Source organism: Oryzias melastigma, linkage group LG8 (genome assembly GCF_002922805.2).
Source record: "Oryzias melastigma strain HK-1 linkage group LG8, ASM292280v2, whole genome shotgun sequence".
Classification (NCBI taxonomy): Eukaryota; Metazoa; Chordata; class Actinopteri; order Beloniformes; family Adrianichthyidae; genus Oryzias; species Oryzias melastigma.
Window position 1 is genome coordinate 4,745,083 of NC_050519.1, and position 22,254 is coordinate 4,767,336.

The 22,254-nt window shown below is 39.7% G+C and overlaps 1 protein-coding gene and 1 long non-coding RNA gene across 6 annotated transcripts in view; one reads left to right on the plus strand and one right to left on the minus strand.

Annotated features, from left to right (window-relative positions):
* The window catches only part of LOC112146357, a 23,678-nt gene extending 22,499 nt beyond the window's left edge, over positions 1-1,179 (plus strand). For 2 of the 3 annotated variants that reach the window (XR_002919253.1, XR_004948308.1), the window contains exons 6-7: positions 756-866; positions 987-1,179. This is a non-coding gene — a long non-coding RNA (uncharacterized LOC112146357). Of the gene's footprint in view, positions 1-755; positions 867-909 lie in introns of all 3 variants that reach the window. The other variant, XR_004948309.1, reaches the window with a different exon arrangement.
* mpp3a (membrane protein, palmitoylated 3a (MAGUK p55 subfamily member 3)) overlaps positions 1-22,254 on the minus strand; it is a 39,885-nt gene that overhangs the window by 2,555 nt on the left and 15,076 nt on the right. Inside the window, exons 3-20 of one of the 3 annotated variants that reach the window (XM_024272142.2) lie at positions 12,747-12,809; positions 12,545-12,663; positions 10,851-10,928; positions 10,527-10,607; positions 10,317-10,454; positions 10,154-10,235; positions 7,757-7,842; positions 6,477-6,551; positions 5,601-5,797; positions 5,130-5,194; positions 4,583-4,603; positions 4,039-4,080; positions 2,089-2,154; positions 1,506-1,661; positions 1,348-1,428; positions 1,184-1,277; positions 1,002-1,110; positions 793-921 (exon numbers count right to left, since the gene is read on the minus strand). In XM_024272142.2, the coding sequence (XP_024127910.1) occupies positions 793-921; positions 1,002-1,110; positions 1,184-1,277; positions 1,348-1,428; positions 1,506-1,661; positions 2,089-2,154; positions 4,039-4,080; positions 4,583-4,603; positions 5,130-5,194; positions 5,601-5,797; positions 6,477-6,551; positions 7,757-7,842; positions 10,154-10,235; positions 10,317-10,454; positions 10,527-10,607; positions 10,851-10,928; positions 12,545-12,663; positions 12,747-12,783 (1,656 nt within the window). In that variant the 5' untranslated portion in view covers positions 12,784-12,809. The remainder of the gene's footprint in view (positions 1-792; positions 922-1,001; positions 1,111-1,183; positions 1,278-1,347; positions 1,429-1,505; positions 1,662-2,088; positions 2,155-4,038; positions 4,081-4,582; positions 4,604-5,129; positions 5,195-5,600; positions 5,798-6,476; positions 6,552-7,756; positions 7,843-10,153; positions 10,236-10,316; positions 10,455-10,526; positions 10,608-10,850; positions 10,929-12,544; positions 12,664-12,746; positions 12,810-22,254) is intronic. The other 2 variants (XM_024272143.2, XM_024272145.2) reach the window with 2 other exon arrangements.

Genomic DNA, 22,254 nt, shown 5'->3' on the forward strand with positions numbered 1-22,254 from the left:
CGAAAAGTGATCCGAACCGTGAGTTTTGTGATCCGCAACACCCCTAGTTACAAGTACACAAGGGGTTGTGAGACTCTCCTAATTTGTGCGTAGATGATGTGTTTAAATGTTGCTAGAATCACTCTGAATTTTTCTTAGACTTTAAAACACTTGACATTTTTTTCCCATAACTCACTGCTCCCTCTCTGGGCGACCAGCTCCTTCCTGATACACGGGGCTTGGAGAGAGATGGACTGGGTTTGGAGGAGGAGCCATTATGAGGCCATGTAAGTTCAAAGTGGCTGATAAGAAATTCAATATCTACGCACAAATCCAGAGACTGAAGAGAGTCTCAAAACCCCTTGTGCACTTGTGACTCTGATCAGTTAATCACCTGAGCGTGTACTATTTAAAGCTGCAATTTCAAGCCAATTGTGTGTAAAGTGTACTTGCAAGTTTTTGATATGAGTATACAATAGAAAGTACACACAGTTACACACAAAATGGTAAGAGTTACAAATCAGAGGAGGACAATTTATGTTTATTGTATATATTGTTATTGAAGTTCAGTTCATAGGTGGCTGTTGGGGATGGAGACCTAAAAATAAAGTGACAGTCATGTGTTGATCCAATTAAGTTTGTTAAAACATTTGTAGTCATTTGATGTTTTTCCATTTCATTCTATAACATTGATGGTATACATTAAAGGGTCTATAATATCATGTCATCATATCAAAATTTGGGGACTTAGTGATCAAAAACGTGTTTGCTAATAGGCCCTTTAAAATAATGTTGGTGCCAAACAAGACTCACTGTAACGCGGCCATGGTCTCCCCCTGCTGGTGAGGTGGCTGCGCTGCGGCGCCGTCTGCTTTCAGGAATGCGAGGTTTGACAAATATGACGTATGGTTTAAACTCTGTTGTCCTCAGCCTCTTCACGGCCTGGAGAAACACATACATGCAGGAGGACTTCAGGAATAATCTGTGCACCTTCCTGCTGTTTACAGACTGCTCACGTTTACCTCAGGCTGCACGTCAACGATGCACATCTTGTTCTTGGCCTGGACGCAGCGGATAGCTTCAATACTGGTGCCATACTGGTTTTCTTTGTACTCGCCGTGCTCTATGAACCTGTGGAGCAACAGATTTTTAGTTTTATAAAATAAAGCAAACAATAAAAAGGTTTACGCAGTGATTAACATACTTGTTGCTCAGAACGTCTGCATCAAACTGCTGTTTGGTGACAAAGTGGTACTCCACTCCGTCCTTCTCGTGAGGCTTCTTGGGTCGAGTTGTATCTTTGGAGACAAGAACAGGTTCAAGGTTTTTTGTCTCAAAGTTTTTGTTTGCTTTTGGTTGAGTACTTACGTGGAACAGCTACTGCATAACGATGCGGGTTTTCAGCAATCACTCTCTGTTTAAGCTCATTTATCCGTGCTCCAAGAGAACCTTTGGAAATGCAGAAACGATGAATGAAGCACCATCTCACTGTAATACACACTGTGACCACCAGATGTCAGTCATACCAATCAGAACCACCAGGCGAGGCCTCTCGTTGGGCCTCTGCTGGTAGCGGGTCACCTCCTCGTACGTCAGGAACTCGGGATCTCCAGAATCGAGGCCGTCGGCAGAGGAGCCCTGCCGGTCCTTCCGGCTCAGCCGGAAGCTCCTCCGTAAACCAGCTACGACAAAGAAGGAGGAAAGAGATAGGACATTACTTCAGGGTTCAAACCAGGAGGAACTCGTGCACAGCAGCTATGACTGAACCCACTGACTGTCATGCACTGAGGACTGAAAGAGTTCATTCTAAGACTGGACAGTAACTCTGAGGCTGCTAGAGAACATGCGTCCACTGAAACCACATGCACTTTAGTTAAAGCCTGAAAATGTGGCGATCGTCACATTTTGTTCCAGAGTAAATCTTTTCCACAAACACGAATTCCTCGGACATGTTCAGAGCATGCTGCTTTCCCCTGAGGAAGGACTCGCAGCACGGCCTGAAGCCGGCAGACCCCGCGTGAACGCAGCGCAGGCTCCGCCGCCGTCAGGCCGGTGTGGATCCCCCGCTGTCAGTGGTGTGTACCTGCAGGAGTGAGCCGGCCACTGTACCTGAATAAAACTCCCAGGAAAACACCTGGCCACAGGAGGGCGCCACTGCTTTACACTTAGGAGAGACTATAACCGGCGTTAGAGCATCACACAACCCAGCCTCACACCTCCACACAAGGTGAACGAGCAACAAGACGTGCCTGGTTGAGTGTGCAATGCCTCCAACGCAGCAGGGCCCTCGTGGGGTGGCATGGGGGCGTGTTTTAGGGCGGGAGGGGAGCAGCACACTGACCACAGCAGCAGGGGTGGATCATTAAAGCACGCAATGGAGGGGTGAGGGATTTAAGAGGGGCAAAACACTGAGGGGGGAGGAGTTGGACGGGTGGGGGTGCAGCTTCAAGCAGGTTAGCAAGAAGGCAAAGACAGAACAGAAGCTGCAGTCGGGCTATCAGCTCCGCCCCAGCAGCAGGGCGGGGTGGGGCAAAGTGGGTAAACAGATAAAAAATGGAGGGGAGAGAGCTGTTATTTCTTTATTCATGTTTTGGTTTCATTTTCTATCTGAGCTTCAGGTGAGATTCACACGTGTGAAGCCGTTTTAAAAACCGTTTTTCACTGATTAAAGATAAAGACAAACTCCTACCATCATGCGCCGTCACCATTCACAAGTTTCACTAAACATTTACGTGCAAAGACAACAAGCCTGCTCAATTTTAGGCTTTAAAAACAAATATTGACTTTTTTTTTTAAATTGGCTAAATGATCTCTGCGCCCCAGCCATTTATTTTACAATGAACATGCAGGTTTTCATGACAGTTACTATTAAACTACTGTTTCAAATCCACTACAGCGGCCCCTCGTTTCACTCCATTAAATATGAGCCACAATGGGCGATATCGCAAAGATAGACAGGAACATTTTCACACTTTCCTCTTTTGTTTAAACTCTCAAAGTTCAAATCTTTATATAAAAATAAGTCCAGTATTATAGCAATTTGTCAAACTGAACATATTCTTATATAGGAGACGCAGAGGTTCACAGCAGAGGTCTGCAACCTTCAACACTTAGACTCATTCTGGTCAATTTACTACTGACTACACAATGAAAGTCATCCTTTAGAAAGATGAGACATTGCTTTGTATTTAGGTTTTAGTTACTATTATGGAACAAAAAAATGAACTTTTGTCTCTTGGCATCAATAAACAAAAAGGGAAAAGGGCCTTTTTTAAAATAATTAATAGTTCATAACTTTTGAGAAAATAAAAGTGTGGGCCTACTAACTTCTTGCTACTTCTTAGCAGAAACATGGGGTCATATTTTGAGGTTATTAACTCCCCATGATGGCAAAAACAAAAAAGCTCTATCAGAAGTGCCTGTCGACCGTCGCTGGAAAAATACACGTCTGGTAAGAATTGCAGGAGAGAAAAATGCTGCGCGCACTCCGCTCCACGCTGCTTTCCTGCGCTTCCGCGGCCTGTGTGAACCTAGCCTGATAATATATGCATATATATATGAAAACTGATCTCCAATTGATTTTCTGTGGTACACGGCACTCTAAAATCTGTCAAAATGTTTTATTATGATTTTATAAACTACAAAACCACACAGCTTGATGGGTTGTTGGAGCATTGTGGGTAATGTAGTCACGGGCCTTGCAGTGATTTATACTGTGCTTTGACTGTGAATGAGTTAAATAAAGTTTGATTTTTGTTTCACTTGTTGTCCAAAAAATTGTAATTTTTAAAAACATTTCAATTTTTCTAGAAAGTTACAATGAAGGGTCAAAGACATGACAGCAGCCAATCACGACGCAGAACACAATGAACTCTTAAAATTGTACCAAAAAAAAATCTGTGCTACAGAAGATGAACGGTGATACAACGAGGGACCTCTGTATGATAAAAACTGATAGATTCTTATCTGGAATATTGATCCCCCTCCACCCCCCACCCCCCAAAGCCAGGCTGTAGCAGGCAAACAGCAGGAAGTGGAGAAACACGTGCACACTCTCACCTATGTACTGTCCATTGAAATAGCCCTCACAGTCACAGTCCTCTGTAGGGAGGCAAGCAGGGGAGACGGGGGTGAGCACGGGGTAAGACACCTGGAAGAGTTAGAGGAGCTGGAGAGGGAGGGCGGAGCCCTGCAGGCGGCAAAAAAGGAAGAANNNGGGGGGGGGGGGGGGGCAGCCTGGATGGAGCACTGTTGGAGGTAAGAACCACTGAATAAGAGAGGAGACATGCTTGCATCTGCCAGCTGTGTCCCACATACATGTGAACAAACTGTCTTAATCTATCAACGAGCCGAGAGTTCAGGTAAAAGAGGACAAATAAAACTCAGAGGAGGAAGTAGAAACGGAACCCTTATTGTCTTTAAAACCTCTGCTCGGCTGAGCTGCAGTCTCCCAGGACTCGAGCACACACTAAAGAGTCTATTCTGGACTGACACACTAACAGAAGGAGTTGAGTCCCAGATGCACGCCGCTCCCTCCCCGTCATCCAGCCCATAAACACTCCCCTGTTCATCGTGAGTGTGGTGTTTGTGCTTCTGAACCCACCTTTGTCACATCCTTGTTCAGCTGACAGCAGCAGAGAAGATGAAAGAGGAGCATTATTACAGGGTAGAGGTCAGAACAGGTAAACATGGAGAATGGGCTTTATGGCTCCTAAACACACGCAGTGACTGAAGAGGCCTCAGAGACGAGGAGGGGGACCCACTATTTAAAGAGGAGCGTGGGGGCGGGGCTGCTCTATGACATCACCAAGCTCGCTGGCATCCTGCTAAGCTCTTGTCTGCCTGCAGCTCCGGACTAATCGGATCGCCCGGGGCTTACGCTGCATGAAGAGCCGCGGCTCTCTTTATCCACTCGGATGTTTCTCTTGAAAAGTGCAGCTGAGCGACAGCTGTTTGGTCCTCCGGACCAGATGGACTGGACGTGAAATGAAGTAAACCCGTAAATGTGAATCCTCTCCGTCTCTGAGCCTCTTCGTTCTTTAAAAGCATGGAAGGGTTCGGCTCATGCGTCACATCTGCGCTGAGTGCTGCAGGACAAAGTGCAGAAAGATGCAGAAGCTGAAGTGAAATCCTGTGGAGCAGAAACTTACAGGCAGGCTTTTTAGGGGATTTTGGATTCGGCAGTGTGCCCATTTTCATCCTGTAAGCCAGTCGTCTGGATCAATGTGAAGCACAACAAAGAGTCAAAGACAGGACAGAAATCATCAGGAGGGACAGGGAAGTGTAAAGAAAGACCAGAGAAAACAGTTTGCAAAAGGTCAAATAGGGACAGAAACACAAGTCTAACTGCATCAGAAACTCATTTTTACTTGAAAAGAATAAAAATTCCTGCAAATCCTGCAGAGTTTGGCGGGAAAGCCGTCCGCCTGCTGACATCACCTCACTGATGGATTATGACACTTCCACATTCAACATATGTCTGTTCACTTTCTGCTCTGAGGCTCCATCTAATCACAGCTGACCTCTCAGGCTGGAGCGCACCCATGTGGGTTTAGAAGATTATGGACGACTGACTAGCACAAATGTGCAGCGTTTGGGTGAGCGGAGCGGCGGACGCTCACCTCTCCTGGAACTGTTTGGAGGGAACCAGTCCGGCCCGCAGGTTACTGTCCCCCACCCTCTTCGCTTGCCACCACGTGGGGTCGTCCTGTGTCACGATCTGCAGGATGTCCCCTCGTTTAAAGGGAAGCCCCGCCTCCTGGCAGGGCGTGGCCTTGTCTTCCAAGGGGATGTAGTCGAACAAAGCTCGCACGTAAACCTGAGAAGAAATATTGTATAAGAAAATGATCATTTACCTGAAAGTCTTGAATCGATTCATGAAAATATATATCGATCTAGCATATAAGGCTAAAGTTTGCTAGCTTGATGCTAATGCTAACCCTTGGTCAACATATATTCTGCTTAAATTAACAATTTTAGAAACTCACAGGCATGAATTTTCCAAACTCTTTTAAGGAAACATTCCTTAAAGTAACCATTTGTGGTCTAAAATGCAGTTTTTTACTCTTTCTTTGCTTATTCTTCTTGATAAAGGTGTACTGCTACAGCCCGATCGCCACCTAGTGGCCAAACTGAAACGGAGCAGCAGAACAATGTTTACAATGTTAATGATCTGAACATTTTTGTTAGAACATCTCCTTTAGATAATCTATGTAACACTGTATGCTATTAACAATCTCAATATTTCACAAATAAATCAGATTAATGTAAAAATATTCAAAACATATAGTAGATTATTAATATATTTCTAAACAAATGTGTCTAAATGTGTAAATCATGCAAACTCAAACTACATCAAATTGAATTGAGAGGATCGAAAGCGTAAAAAATAAAAATCGGAATTGACTTGATCCAGGCTCTGGTGAATCGAATTGTTTCTGGAAACAATGATCGATACCCTATTTACTAATGAGGCTCATCCGGCTGTTTCTTCTCACCTTGCTCTCCTTCAGTCTGTCCTCCTCCTTAATGGCGGGAATGATCTTCAGAGTGATGGAGCCCTGAGACTGTGACTGACCAAAGGACACGATGCCGTTTTAAAAATGCATTCTGATAAATGTATCTCCATTTAAACACACATTTAAAGTGAAACAGTTCTTACTCTGTATTTTCATTAAACAAGCAATAAATTGAAGCCTTGACTATTTCCACAAAAAACTGGTTTTGTTCAACAGATTTCTAAAATCTTTGGAATTTGGGGCCTAAAACTTTAGCCAACTTGAATTTATTTGTGTTTTCACTTTGTATGACTACCTTTCTTCTTATTTGGTATCATTTTAATCAGCACAGCCTCGGCTATGTGACACTACTTTTATTGTGACATTTTTCCACATTGGATTCACACACTAGAAACAAAATCCTACGTAAACAGAAAATTCCATCTGGAAAAAGGTGATTCCTTTTGCTGTGGAAGCCCCAAAAATGTTTAACAAACTGTTATTGCAACATAGAAATAAAGTTTTAGGTGTAATTTGAATAAAATCAAGAAGACATTTTTTTTAACGAACTAATCAACATGATTTTGAAAGAAAATACAAAAAAAAAAAAGGAATTCCAGGAGAAATTGACAGATTTCTTTGGGCCACATATTTAAACGGTTCCTATTGATAGAGGAACATCACTGACCTCACAGCTCCATGATGAGACCTTTCTCATGCCGCTATAACGACAGTGTCTGTGTGGCTTCAGCCCAAAAAATAGGAATCTCTCCTAAGAGCTCTGCGATCCGTTTGACATTTTTCCTGGAATTCTGTTTTTTTTTTTGCAGTTTTTTTCCCTCATAAATTTTCCTTATTGTATTTGTGGAAATAATAAAAAAGTTTTTTTATTGGAGAAGTTTGATCCAGCTGGATTGGCGGAGGCGTGTCTGTCTAGTCGACATTCATCTTATGCCTTTTTTATTAAAATAAAAGATCAGTTTTGTCTAAAAACTACAGATAAATGCCATATTCTGTCTTTAATTGAATAAAATGTCAATCACAGAATGTATGTTTAATTTAGACAGAGTTGTCTTACTCTGATCTCATAGCTGCACAGCAGAATTCTACCAATAAGTTGATTAACTGAATAAAATCAACTTATTGGTAGAATTCTTTGACCCCATGACAAGAATGGATTTTATGCTTAAAGTTTCATGATAATGAGCGAGCTAAAGCTATGAAGATAATCCGTACGGTTTACAGGAACAACAGTAAAAATCAACAACACATTTACGCACCAGCAGCTGGCTGATCTCATCAGGTCTTTTGTGGACGACAGAAACCCCGTTGACTTCCCTGAGTTCATCTCCAACATGAACCAAACCTGTGAGGGACAGAGAGGATGTGAGCACTTTATCGGTTGTGTCCTACCGTCAGTTTAAAGTGTCAGATCCACAGATACTCTTTATCCTCAGACAGGATCTGGATCTGTTCAGCTGCAGCCACAACACTGAAACTAAAAGCTGTGAGACGGCTGATCGATGCAGCGCAGACACGGATCATGTACACATGAGACACAGGAAACCTGGACGATAAAAACCACCAGTTTTCTCAATGAAGCAAAGATTCACAGGAGGATATGAAAGATTAATGAACGTGAGCGAACACACCAGTCTTATCTACCCTACAGATCAGGGATGTCCTGATCCGATCATGTGATCGCAAATCGAGGTTGATGAATCAATCGATATCGGATGTTGATATCAGGATTAGATTTTAATTTATTATTATTATGCTATGTATTTCAAGCTTATTATTCTAGATGAATACTCATATCATGACAGGATGACAACATTTTATTGATGTAAGGAGCAGCAGAATACAAAAGGACACGGAAGAATTCGGTAAATCTAACAAGATATCCACAGATTTGGACTTCAGGATCAAACATTTTTAATGAACGTTTAAAACCGACAGCAAGTGTTACTAACGACCTACGAAGGAATTTTAACGGAAAAAAAGATCAGGTTTGTAACCCAAAATCTGATGTTCACACATGTTGATGATCTAAAAAGGTTAAAAGAATCCCAAAATCTATTAAAATAATAAAAACAAACCAAAACTAATAAATGTTTACATTTATATGAGCTAATCATCATCATAGCAACACTTTCTGAGCTTTAAACAGAAATATGCACATCTCACTCTTGACCTGACTCTTACTCGTGATTAACCGTTTTATTATTGTTGTGCTGTTCATTGTAACTGTATTTTTTTAATACTTTGTTTTAACTGGATATATTTTCTTGTGATGATGCCTTTTGGCTCAGGTCTCCCTAGAAAAAGAGATCTAATCTCAATGGAATTTCCTGCAAAAAAAAAAAGGTTAAATAAAACCAAATAAATCAAATATTCATAATACAATGATATTATTAGAAATTCATCATTAATGTGCCACAATTTTTAATTGGAGAAATGAATTACCCTTTAAAAAAATCTACAGTCACCAAACTTTCTCAAATGACTAATTATCACCTATTTTTACAAGTTAGTAGTTCACTAATTTTACTAGTTGGTACATAATTGTTCAAGCTACTTCACAGAAGTACTCTGTTTAAGAGTTAAATGATAAAAGAGGGTTAAGGAAATAAAAATAGAGAACAACCTCAATCTGTTTATTAATCTTGTTCAATTTTTAATTGTATTACAAAAGTATCAGATTAGGAGTCAGTATTGGCTTATGATCAAAAAACTTGGAATCGGATCGGGCCGTCCCAACTATAGAGCATAGCTTCCTATAGTTTCATGCTAAAATGTTATTTACTCTGCAGCAGTAATAAAATCACACTCTTTCACAACAGCAGAAGACACTCTTGCAACAATCAGACTCGGCTTCATGCTGGGTTCCTTTTCTTTGACTTCCAGAACTTTCTGTTCAACCAACAAACTTCTGGCAGAAACAGGTTTCTATGTGTATTTAAAACAAACCAACAAACCTTGTTTGACAGAAAAAAAGCCATTCATTAATGTTAGCTTGGACAAAAGAACTCAATAAATGAGCAGGAAATCAGAGCTGAGACCCCAAACTGAACTCCTCAGTTCTATCTTCCGTTTGTGGAGCTGCTTTCCTTTTTGAAGAACATGACTTATTCATGGAAGGGAAGTGCAGACCTTTGCCTGCTCCTGCAGAGATCCACGGTGAAGCAGCAGGAGATCTCAACAACACGCAGGTGGAAACCAAATAACTTCAGCTAGCAGGCTTTGATAAAAAAAGAGGCTAAAATGTTAAGGTGGAACTGCAGAAATAGTTCTACTGTTTTCCTTAAGGAAGCAGTTTAACCTTAAAGCTGAGGGCGCCGCTCCACACGGCACACTTTGGTTTCAAAGTGGTTAAAGAAGATTTACAGAAGAAAGCGATATGATTTCAGTGAGACAAACTGAAGCACTAAGCAGGAGAGATGACGTGGATCAATGCAGATCAGATTACTGACTGTGCTGTACAGCTTTGCTCACACTGCTGCAAACCCTTAACCACATTCTAGATCAGATGGAAGCACGCTGAGTGACTCGGAGCTGTAAGACAGGAGCGGTTTCGCACTATGAGTCATGCTAAAGCTCCACAAATGTGTGGCTCCTTTTACTTTGAAAAATTCCTGCAAGAAAACACGCAGTTTTGCAGTTGAAGAATAACTCACCGCTTCGGTCAGCTGCACCTCCTCTCATGATGCGAGCCACGATGACGGCCCCAGACGCCTCATCGCGCCTGATGGTGGCTCCCTGAAGCACAGAGATGTTAGATTACTGATTGTTCTTTGGTCCGCTCCTCCTGTGAGCTCTGGTGTTGTCATGTCTGCTCACCAGAGGCTCCTTGTTCTTCACCAGTCTGACGATCTTCACAGACTCCTCTTCCAGCTCGTCTTCAAAGTCGTCGGGCAGCGGCGGCAGAACGGGGTCAAAGTTCTTCTGCGCCACGGTGTCGTGCACCGAGAGGACGGCCTGAAGACGGAAACCAGACGTGTTGATGCTCAGCTGCTGAGAACGTACAGCAGGTAAAGCTCTGTAGTTCACCTTCAGGTGTGGAGACGTCAGGAGGTGCAGAAGCTCCTTCTCGTCGGAGCTCATCGGTCCACTCTGCAGCTCCTCTGCCACCTGCAGAAGACAGCACAGGCATGCATGTGTGCAGACATAATGAAGACTGCAGCTTCACTCACAGACATGCACAGAGAAGCTGCCGAGCTCAGCAATTTCCTGAGAACTAGTGAAAGAGCAGCAGGATGCGAACTTTGATTAGAAGAGCCTCAGGATGACTCAGCAACTTTGAGAAATGATTTCTCCGTCTGGAGCCAGCGCTCAGTGAACGACTGCTGCATCTGCTGTGTGTGATGAACTCACATCCTCAGCCAGAGAGGAGGCGCTGTGGAGCACAGGTGTGGGGCTCTGCCTCTCGTACTGACGCAGCTTCTCGTGAATCTGGAGCAAACAGGAGAGAATGTCAGAAGTAGCACAAAAATAGCAGCAAAGTAGAGACAGAAAAGCTGTTTCAGCTCAATAAAAAGGGACACAAACGTTGACAAATAGATCATTTAGAAGACAAACATCAGTGTTTTATAGTCATTCTTAGACACATTTACACTGTGGGTTAATGTGGGAAATATCGTCCAATAGTGGAGGCTCTCTAATAAACACCAGGCTACTATTGGAAGAGTTACAGCATGTCCTCTTTGTCTAAAGAAAGTGTTTTAACACATAATAAAAGTTGAAAAAATGTTTAAAATATGTTCAAATCAAACAGTTCCACTCACAACTGAGAGGTAAATTTATATTGAACTATTGCTGTTCTGTGGAAACTACATCCTACAAAATGACATTTATGATTTTGGCAAAAAATATATATATATTAATCGTGAATAAAATACCAATGGGAATGATTTTAAAATTGATCAAAAGATGATTGGAGTGATAAATAAGTGAATTAAAAAAAACAAATGCATGTGTTTTCAGCTATCAGCTTCAGTGTTTTCAGCTATCAGTTTCAGTGTTTTCAGCTATCAGCTTCAGTGTTTTCAGCTATCAGCTTCAGTGTTTTTAGCTATCAGCTTCAGGGTTTTCAGCTATCAGCTTCAGTGTTTTCAGCTATCAGTTTCAGTGTTTTCAGCTATCAGCTTCAGTGTTTTCAGCTATCAGCTTAAGTGCTTTTAGCTATCAGCTTCAGTGTTTTCAGCTATCAGATTCTGTGTTTTCAGCTATCAGTTTCAGTGTTTTCAGCTATCAGGTTCTGTGTTTTTAGCTATCAGCTTCAGTGTTTTCAGCTATCAGCTTCAGTGTTTTCAGCTATCAGGTTCTGTGTTTTCAGCTATCAGCTTCAGTGTTTTCAGCTATCAGTTTCAGTGTTTTCAGCTATCAGTTTCAGTGTTTTCAGCTATCAGCTTCAGTGTTTTCAGCTATCAATTTAAACATTTTCAGCTATTAATCTATCACAGGTAATGCTAAATATCTAGTTTTTAAAATGTTTTCAGCATTATTTTTTCTGTAAAGATTACATAAATTAATTATTTACATTTGGCTATCTTTAGCTTTTTAGAAAACCATAAATATTTACGTTTAGGCTTTAATTGTTACACTTTTTCTGTTCGCCTACAAACCAACCCCGGCCCCCCTCAGAGAAGAAAACAGTTATGTGGCCCTCACAAGAACAAAATTGGGGACCCCTGCTTTAAAGAGACGCTAACCATTCGTCACTACCAAATCTGAGTCCCTGATTGGTTAAACTTCAACTAGTTTAACTTTTTAATGCGAGTTCATTGGCCGCGCCTCCTGTAGATAGAACCTGAATATGGACTTAAAAACGTTTTAAACTTAGAGGTATAGAAGTTTTTTTTCAAATTTCTCTCTTTTTTTCCATATTTCAAATTTGAAAATACATTTTGAAATTTAGAATTCATTACTGAAGATTACAAATCAGTATGACAATTTAAAAAATAACATATTAAAGAAGGCAGCCAGAGCTGGTGTGATACAGTCCCTCGGCGATCTGACTCTTCATCAACAACACTAAATCAAGGGGTGGCAGGAGTGCCGTCGCTCACCTTCATGAGGTAACCCAGACTCCTCTCACTGAAGACGTCTTTCAGGAAGACCATGTCCTCTTTGTGGTTGGCATCGGGCCGCAGCTGAGAGGTCAGCAGGGCCAGAGTTTCATGGAGCCCTGCGGGGGAGAGCGTACTCGTTTTGTGCGAACAGATGGAGAGTTTGGGCATGTGGGCGGAGCATCTGTGCCGGCTGCCTTACCTGCTCCTGCTGTGAGCACCGGCATGGCTTCTTTCATGGGTCAGGGAGGTGAGGAGGGGAAATCTGCGAGGAGAAGACTCATCGTTAACCTTTGTGCACATCCTTCATTATCAGAGAAGAGACAGATTTTTTTTCTTTGGCGAGCTGAACGAGAGGAAACGCAAAGCGTAATTACCACCATACATCATGTCCTTTGAGACTAAATGCAATAAATCCTGCTGCAGTTTCTGCGAGTGTGGATGTGAGGTGTGCTTACAGATAAACAGTGGCTGCTGCTGCTACTATTAATCACAGCCTCTCAGCGAGCCCTCAGAGCTCTGTGTTGGTGTGCGAGAGCAGCAGATGCAAAGCTGCATGAAGCAGCCGGTGTGTCAGCTTCTGATGGAAACGCTGCTGATGGGACAGAGGAGGTGGAAGCGGCAGAAAGGATGCGTCATGTTTACTGTACAGCATGTTCCCTCTCTGCCGTGGATCTGTCGTGCCTTTAAGCGGCGTGAAAAACGACCCCCGAGAGCGAAATATATCAACAGTAATTAGCAAATGAAATCCAGACGCTTTCATAAGCTAAACATTTGGAAAACGGAAACCAAAACAGCTTGAAGGTTTTAAATCAACTCTCCTGATGAAGCGTTCTCGTTTTGAGCAAACAAACACATAAATGTGTCCGTTTTCATATCGACTCAGAGATCCGGTCAGCCAAAGCAGAGCGAGTCAGCAGCATTATCGCAGCCTCTACAGATCAATACCTCTGTCACTCTCCTCACTATTCCACATATGTCCTCACTGCAAACCTCAGTCGATACAAAGAACCTCAGTGCAGAAAGTGGGAGGAGCAAAAAGTTTCTGAACAACTCTAGAGGTGAAAAGGTTTGATTATAAAAGTCTAATCCTGTATATTTTCTGTTGTATTGGTAAGAATTATATTTTCCTTTTTTTACATATCTAGATTATTTTTTCTGTGGTGCAGAGAAAAAGCAAAACTAACAAAATACAATCAAAGAAAAACTGTGAAACAAAAGATCCTCATTAAAAATGACTGATATTTAACGTGATGTCATCACATCAACAAACACTAACCTGAACCTTTCTTTCTGAGAGGGGTTGAAGAACCTTAAAATAAATATAACCCTAAAAATAAAAGTTTTTTAAGATGTTTTTGTAGCATTTTTCTCATGATGGAGGACAAATAATAAAGTAATTAAGCTTAACTTGGGTGTCTGAGTATTTCTTTTTTCTTTATCAAGAGCAGATAAAACAATTTCATTTAAAAATGTTATAGTTGTTACGTACAAACTACATTAGATGGGCCACAAGTTCTCTGCTCTGCTCCATTCCGATGCATCCGCTTGCAGACAAATAGATCCATGTACGTCTGAGCTGAAAACTGTACGTCTGGATGACTCTAATATGCTTGTTACACCACTAATGCTAGCTTGGGGTTGTGCGGGGCTGTAAGCTAGATAGTTTATGAAAAAAAAAAAAGAAAAAGAGCAAAAATAAAGCTTACTCAGCACCAACAGTCCACAACTCAGAACTCATGAACTACTGTCGCTCTCCAGAGACTATGTCCTAGAAAACAACAGCTTTTTTTTAATTATTATTTTGCCTGAATTTACATAATAATAATTAAAAAACTATTGGGAATGCTTTGAAAATACATCAAAAGATGATAGAAGTGGATCTTTAAACCAGCTTATAGAGAATAAAAAAACATGCTCTTATTTTGTCTTAGCTCTCATTGAAACTTTAACACTTGATGAAAGAAAAATTGCATTCTGACTTATTATTTAATGATTTCATAAAAAAAAAAAAAAACAACCTTCATATAAGCTTATCAAGAAGCCATTTCTGTTCCAAACACGTCATTATTAAGACATTGGAAGAAGTTGTGAGGAGTATCTGAACGCCTTTTGCTTTATTCCAGAGTTTAGCTCAGTACAATGACTTTCTACTCTGTTGGTGAGTGTTAAAAACTTAGTGTTAGTGTTTACAATGTATTTTAGAGCCAGTCTGGAAGAAGGTTCAGTGAGCGTTTGGGTTTTAATGCAACTATAAACTCTGGATCACGAAGTTCTTGTCCAAGGCTACAGCAATTCAACCATCAACACATCATTTTGTTTAATATTTGTTTCTCTCAGTCCCTTAAACGTCCCTCATACGGTCTAAAAAACCTCCAAAGAACTCATCACAGCAAACAAATACACAACTACCAATCACACACTCCTAGCACACGCCACACACAGTTCAGGAAAGTCTTTAAAAACGTAGGTATCCCATTTTCTAATTTTGCAAACCAGACATTTTATCTGGGAAAATACTGGAAAATGATCCTCAGAATAAAGCTCTGAACTTGTGAATAAATGTGTAAAGAACTGAACTATTTAACTACATTTCACGTTTAGCTCAAACTTATAATTGAATTAGGGATGTCCCGATCCGATCACGTGATCGGAAATCGGGACCGATCTCGGGATTTGGGACTCGATCGGAATCGGACTCCTTTGTCCGATCAGGATCGGATATTTCATTTATTCTCATTATGATCAGAGCTTTATATTTCATCTTATCATTACGGATAAATACTCCACTACATATCTGCATGTCATGAAAAGATCACAAAATGTCATCACCAGAAAACGCAGCAGCTCAAGCAGAATGCTAACTTGTAAACAAAGCTAGCTAGAAAGCTAACTTCCGGGATCAATAACTCTTTTAAAAACACTTTAAACTGACAGCAAGTGTCTCTATTGGTTTGTCATAACTCAAACAACAACCTCTAAAGGTATTCCAACAGAAAAAGACAGTATTTTGTTTCTTTTTAATGTGAAGCTCTTCATGCTGCAGACAGATGGCTACACAGCAGCTGCTAACTGCTACATGCTAGCGCCGTGATTTAACTCCTTAGGACCCGAGCTGTCCTTTGATATGCCTGTTTTATTTATCTGACAGAGAAATAACAGTTAAGAAAATTAACTAGTGTGGTAATAAAACAGAAAATGTGATGTCTTAAAAAGAAGCACATAATCTTAAAAATAGCTAAATAAATAAAACTAATAATTAAAACTAATAATGATATCAGCTATTCATGAACACTCATCAAATTTTATGCTAAAACAAAGTCATAATTTATTTTTAAGAATTTTAAATGAGGACAGGAATCACATTTGGTCAAAAATGTTCAATAGCTCTAAAGATGTTAAAGCTAAAGTCACTAAACTTTATCACATGACTAATTATCACTTATATAACAAGAAAATTGTATTTTTTTTCCTAGTTTATATTTGCTGTATTTTTACTTGTTTATTAAAGCTACTTAACAAGTGTTTATTTAAGTTTTTAACGATAAAAGAAGGTTATTGAAATATAAATAAGGGACAACACTAATCTGTTTGTTTAATTTATTGATGTTTTAAATGTCTTATAAAAGTATCGGATCGGAACTCGGTATCGGCAGATACACAAAATCAAATGACTCTGAATCGGATCGGGCCCAAAAAAACCTGATCGGGACATCCCTAAATTGAATCTTCAAAATGACCAGACTAATGATTTACTGACTTGATCCATGAATCTATTTCGATTCCTGTGATCCAACCGGATCGATCTGTCTGAGGAAAGTCGTTGTTTCAAAATGAAATAAATCGATTTTATCAATATTATTATCTTGCAACAAATACAAGGAATCTGAAAAACTTCACCTGCATAGTTCAGGTATTTATCTCTGAGTCACACTGGTTGAAGTTTTGGTTAAAGATGCTCTAGATCCATTTTAAGGCAGTGAATCTGGTTTAAATTGGATCGTTTAAAAACAAATATGGACTATAAACCGTATTAACAACCACAAATAATGATATAAATCGAATCAATAAATGAATCCTTACACCCTATCAAAGTAAAACTGAGCTCAAAATACTTCCAGTGGTGTTCAACACATGACGTATTACCTCCAGTCATGTGTTCAAACTTCCACCTGCTGCTCATTACCCAGCACAGCTGCTCACTTCTTCAGGCGTCCTCATTGGTTCCTTCTTTACAATTCCATATGCTGATGTTACTTTATACGCGGCTTGAACTTTTCACAAACATTTCAACTTTAAATATGATTAAAGACTTAAGGCATCAATTAAATTTGAGCCTTTTTGAGTCCATTGAAGTCTATTGAACCCCTTTGGCTCCAAAATTACCTTAATTTAGTTTCAAATTTAAAGCAAAAGCTCAAATAAGGGGTTAGGGTTTTGTTGATTTCTACATTTAAGTCTGGGTTAGACCTGCAAAAACCCTGCGAATAAAAGAAGAGTAATTGTGTTCATTTTTAGATTTTGAGAGTGAAACGTGTCTGCAGATCTACGAGGTAATCTCTCTGTTTCACGTGTAGCCCAAATATTCTGTTTTAAATCAGTAAGAATTGACATGACTGCTCTACATTCTCCACTTTGTTAATCCGTGACAGCTGAACGCTCCTGGCAGAAGATCTCTTCTCTGCAGAGACTGAAAGCAGAATGCAGCTGGAGGTGTGTGTATTTATAGGGTTCCTAACCTTAAAACATCAGCAGTGTGACGAGGGTCCTAAATGAGGACAAAGAAATTCAGCTCAACTGAGAACCAAAAGCAACTTTTGCGAAACCAAAACACCAAACTGTTCTAAACAGTTACACAAACATGCTGTTACAACAGATGCTGATGAGGATAAGAGGGAAAACACTGAATATTCATTTTTCTCCCACATTTTGAAGTCTGCTCTCATGTGTTTTTGCTAAACCATCAGGATACAAATCATGCTGGAAGAGGGAGATGGGCTTATAAATATTGAAGATGGAGGATGTTACAGCAGCACAAAGAGAGCTCTGTTGTACCATTAAGACAGAAATCAGCCAGATCAGCACATTTGGAGGAATGAGCATCTCTGCCTGCATGTGAACCACTCAGAACATCAGCAGATATTTCATCTTTTTCCTGTTTCTGTTTTTTATACATGTTTCATCCAAAAAAACAGCATGAAAAGATTTACTCAAGAGGAAGAATGTTTTCAGGTCAATCATCACAATGTCTGTGACATCACATCATCTGCATCCAGCCGGGATAAAAATACATTTAGCCCAGATGCACAGAAACTTCCCGGGATCACGACTGTGTTTATGCGTTTGTTTCATTTAACCTTTGCACTTTCATTTTCAGACATTTGAGAAAACTAAGCGGAACACTCATGCTTTCTTTTATTTTCAATGTAACCATGGAAAATAACACTAATAGTTTTTTACATTAATAACACTTAGTTCTTACTTATAAAGGATAAATCAGCTGCTAAAATTGTAAACTGGTCTTACAAACAAAAATATGATACGTCAGATTTAGGGCTGCCATGAAAAGTTGATTAGTCTTGACTATGTCGACAATTAAAATAATGAACAACTATATAGTTGTTTTTTTGGGGGAGTTTGTTGGTTGGTTTTTAAAATCTTAAAATTTTGGTGCCATTGTCTGCAACCTCCACACTTGTGACTCTTTTATCTCTCCATTGTGGCTCCTTGGCCAAACATAAAATAAGTCATGGAGACTGCTGACCAGCCATGTCGACTGTCTGAGTCAGCAGCTCCCCCTAAACAAAACTACCTAAAGAAAACAAATAAACAAAGCCCACAAACTAAGACTACCAAACCCCAAACTAAAATAACAAAACCCAGCAGTGTAAGACTGCTGAAGACAAAGAAGATTTAAAAAAAAAAGAAAAAAAAAATAGTATTTTTTTAAACTAAGAATTACTTAATTAGCATTTATTTAATTTAGATCAGTTAAATTTATCAACTGATGTCTGAGGTTCACATAGAGGATTAACTATGTAGGTTTTTACATCCCTGTTGACATCTTGTTTGCTCAACTCTACCTCCAGAATGCAAAGATTTTATATGCAAAACAAAACTTTGGTAAATAATGTGATCTTTTATGAGTTAAAAGTATTTATCTTGTGCTACACAACATTAATTATTAAAAAAAAAAAAAATCTTCCAGCAGCTTCATGGCTCCGCCCAGCTGACTGGAGGAATGAATGAATGAATAAGGAGGTACTGGACACCCCGCCGATGTCCCGCCTCCAGAGCCATATACCTCACCGTGATTGGTTCGTTCAGCTCTGCACACAACAACTGTCATTCACATCAGCCTTGCGGGCCGCACGAACAGTAATCTTTCATATGAAGACGCGGGCCGCAAATTATCATCCCGCGGGCCGCGAGTTTGAGATCCCTGCTGTAGACGGATTGTCGTCTAGGTACGCTAAGCTAACATTAGAGAACACAGAGAGCAAACTTATTAGCTAAATGTTTTCTGTGCAGCCCTGCAACCTCTACCTCATTGGAGCGAAATCTCTCTGCTGAAGGGAACAATTGCCCTCAAAAGAGATCAAACCTTTCAGCTAGACATGTAGAAATGCTAACTTTCCTGGCTATGAGCAAGAGCATCGTACAGTTTGGAATTATAGAGTCAGAGTGTAGGAAGTTGAATAGAGTATTGAGCTCTCAGCACCACAAAATGCGCTTTTGTTATATTAGACTCAGTGAGACCAAAACTTCATCTTTAGTGAACAATAGTTCCTTTGCTTCAGATGGATACCTGATTTAATTTGAGTCTCGTTTTTATGCCAGAAACAAATGAAGGAAAGAAGCTGCATGATTCAGACCATCATTAGCCTTTTGTTTTATATTTACATACAAAGGGAGTTTGAAACTGTCCAGGTGTTCATCTGCACTCGGTAGAAGTCTCCAATCTTAACTCTGATAAACTCCGAGTGAACTAAAAGTTCATTTTATCCAACAGAAAGCTTTAACGGATGTTAACATTAGAAATGTTCTGGTCCAGAATGGGAGATGTTTATGTGAAAAAAATGATAATTTCTGTACAGAAAGCTGACTGTCGTCCTGCTGAGTTTAAAATTATCGCGTTTTTAACTAATCTGTGCAGCTTTTTCTTAACTTTTGAGGTTTAAATGAGTGCATCAATTTCCTTTGTGTTTATATTATTTTACTCTGAGGGACTTCTTTCCCAGCAGCAACAGGTCTGACCACCAACTTTGTAAACTGTCTTTCCAAGAATTATAAATACTAAAGGAAAGAGTTTGGTGCAGATTGGACATTTTAATTACTCTGCTTTCATTTTGCAAGTTTTTACATAATAAGTTAGACAGTTTTCTTCTTTTTTACAGAGTTTAGTCTCTTTTTGCTGGTGATATTTCTGAATTTAACCCTGCAAAAATGTTTGCTCATCTACTTCTCACGTTACTTGTCATTTAAAAAAAAAAACCCTGCAAAATTAGGGAATCAAAGTAAACATTTTTAGAGGGATATTTCTGAAATATCAAACTGGAAACTGATTTTCCTTTAAACATGAAAAGAAGAACAGAAAAGAGGAAAGACGGATTAAGATTGTCTCAAATGTTGTACTAAAGTAGAAATATTTCATTGTTTTTAAAAAGTCCAGATTTACTCCAATCTCACATCAACATGGCTCCAAACATCAGATCCCCGGACGTCACAGGTCCAGAAATAGATTTCAACAGGAAAATTTAGCATTTTGTCCTCGTTAAAAATGACATTTTTTGCATCAGATCAAGTTTAGAGCTAAGCTGTAGATCACGCCAACGGAATCAGCAGATCACATACGTCATCATCCTTCACAACACACTTTGCTAAAATACAGATGGATTAGTGATGACATGCGTATTTCAGAAATAGAAGCTTGAACTGATGACCAGTTTCAGCCTGAAGCCCTAAAAGCTGAATGCCTAAAATGTTTCAGTTTATTTTTATAAATCATCAGTCGTGTGTTTATTAGGTTTTGAAGATTTCAAACCGGAGATCAAAATGCTACAACATATTGTGGATCAGTTTTCATCCTGTCACTCTTTTTGACAAGCATTTGATTGGTTTGTATTCAGAAGTTCACATCTGTACAGTTACCTTAAGTGTAGTATAAATTCAATTATTTTAACTGTCTTTAAATTTATACTTTAATGCTTATTCTGCTAATAGCTGTGAGGAAAAAGATACATTTTTACATGCATCGATTATGATCAATGACGATTCTGAATTATTATATGAACTTAAATCATTGATAATAGAAACATTTATATATTTTAAAGTAAAAGTAAAAGCAAAACTAAACACGAAGCATTTTAAGAGCACACAAACTTAAAGCCACCTTTTGGAAGCATTTTGGTATCGAGGATAAATTAGATAAAAGTCTTGCGGTGTGTAAGTCATGGCACAACAGAATTAAATATGTAGGGAACACATGAAATTTGTGAAATCACAATGTGTGGCTAGCTAAACACTATTGATTTTCTTTGATGTAAGTCAGAGCTGGTCTAATGATAAAATGTAACATTTGATTTAAAGTCCCCCTTTGACTAATTTTTTTTATTTTAAATAAAAGTTCCTAGTTGTTTTTTAATTATGAATATGAAGGTTTTACAAACTCCCATGACCTGAATGTCTTCAAAAGCCTTTTTTCATGTTGATTCGAAGCCTCCACCAGTGTGTGAATGTGTGTGTGAATGGGTGAATGGGTCTGTGACTGTGAAGCGCTTTGAGCCCTCGAAGGAGGGTAGAAAGCGCTATACAAGTATACGCCATTTACCATTTACCATTTACTCTGTTTCCAAAATCTCCTCTGAGGGGGCGTGGCCTTTGGAGTTGAGCTGAGCAGCTCCGCCCCTGATCCCCCCGTCTTTATGTTCTCCATAAAAGTTAAACAAATATACTGATCTTGTCTTTACGTAAAAAAATGCACTTTGGTGGAGAAAAGTCAGTAATACTGGTCTAGTGCAGGGATCTGCAACCTGCGGCTCCAGAGCCAAACGTGGCTCTTTTATCCTTCCATTGTGGCTCTCTGTTTAAAGAAAAATAAAGTTTTTAGTTTTAAAAAACTAACGGTACTGAGCTAAAACGTTTTAAAGATTAGATTGCTATGCGCTATGCACCACGGAAAATCAATTGGATTTTCTGAAAGCACAACCAGAATTAAGGTAAACTGAAGAGGGATTTTCTATTTTTGAACAATATTTAAGTGTGATTTATGGGTTGAGAAAAACAGTGAGTCACAATTGGCTCCAATTAAATTTTTGAGTTGGATTCATAGGGGTGGGCGATATGCTGATATAAAACCGTCTTACGATCTCCAGTGTGTCATATTTGAGAGATCGTTTTATCACGATCTTCTATGAAAGGCTGCAAGAGCGAGAAGGCAAAAGCTTGTTGACTGGCATACGTGTGCACCGCGGACCACCCCACCCCCTACCCACGTTCACATCCGTTCACATCGAATGGAGTTTGGGTCAAATTCATGCAAATCAACTTTGTTTTAACACGCTCTTAAGTAACTGCTTCACGGTTTACCTGATGTGTGGGAGGAGCTTCTGTCAAAAACTTTTCTCGACTTCATAATGAAAGACGTGGATCAATAAATATCAGGTTTATTTAATTTTAAGAGCTGAATAAAAGCATCACTACACGTTTCC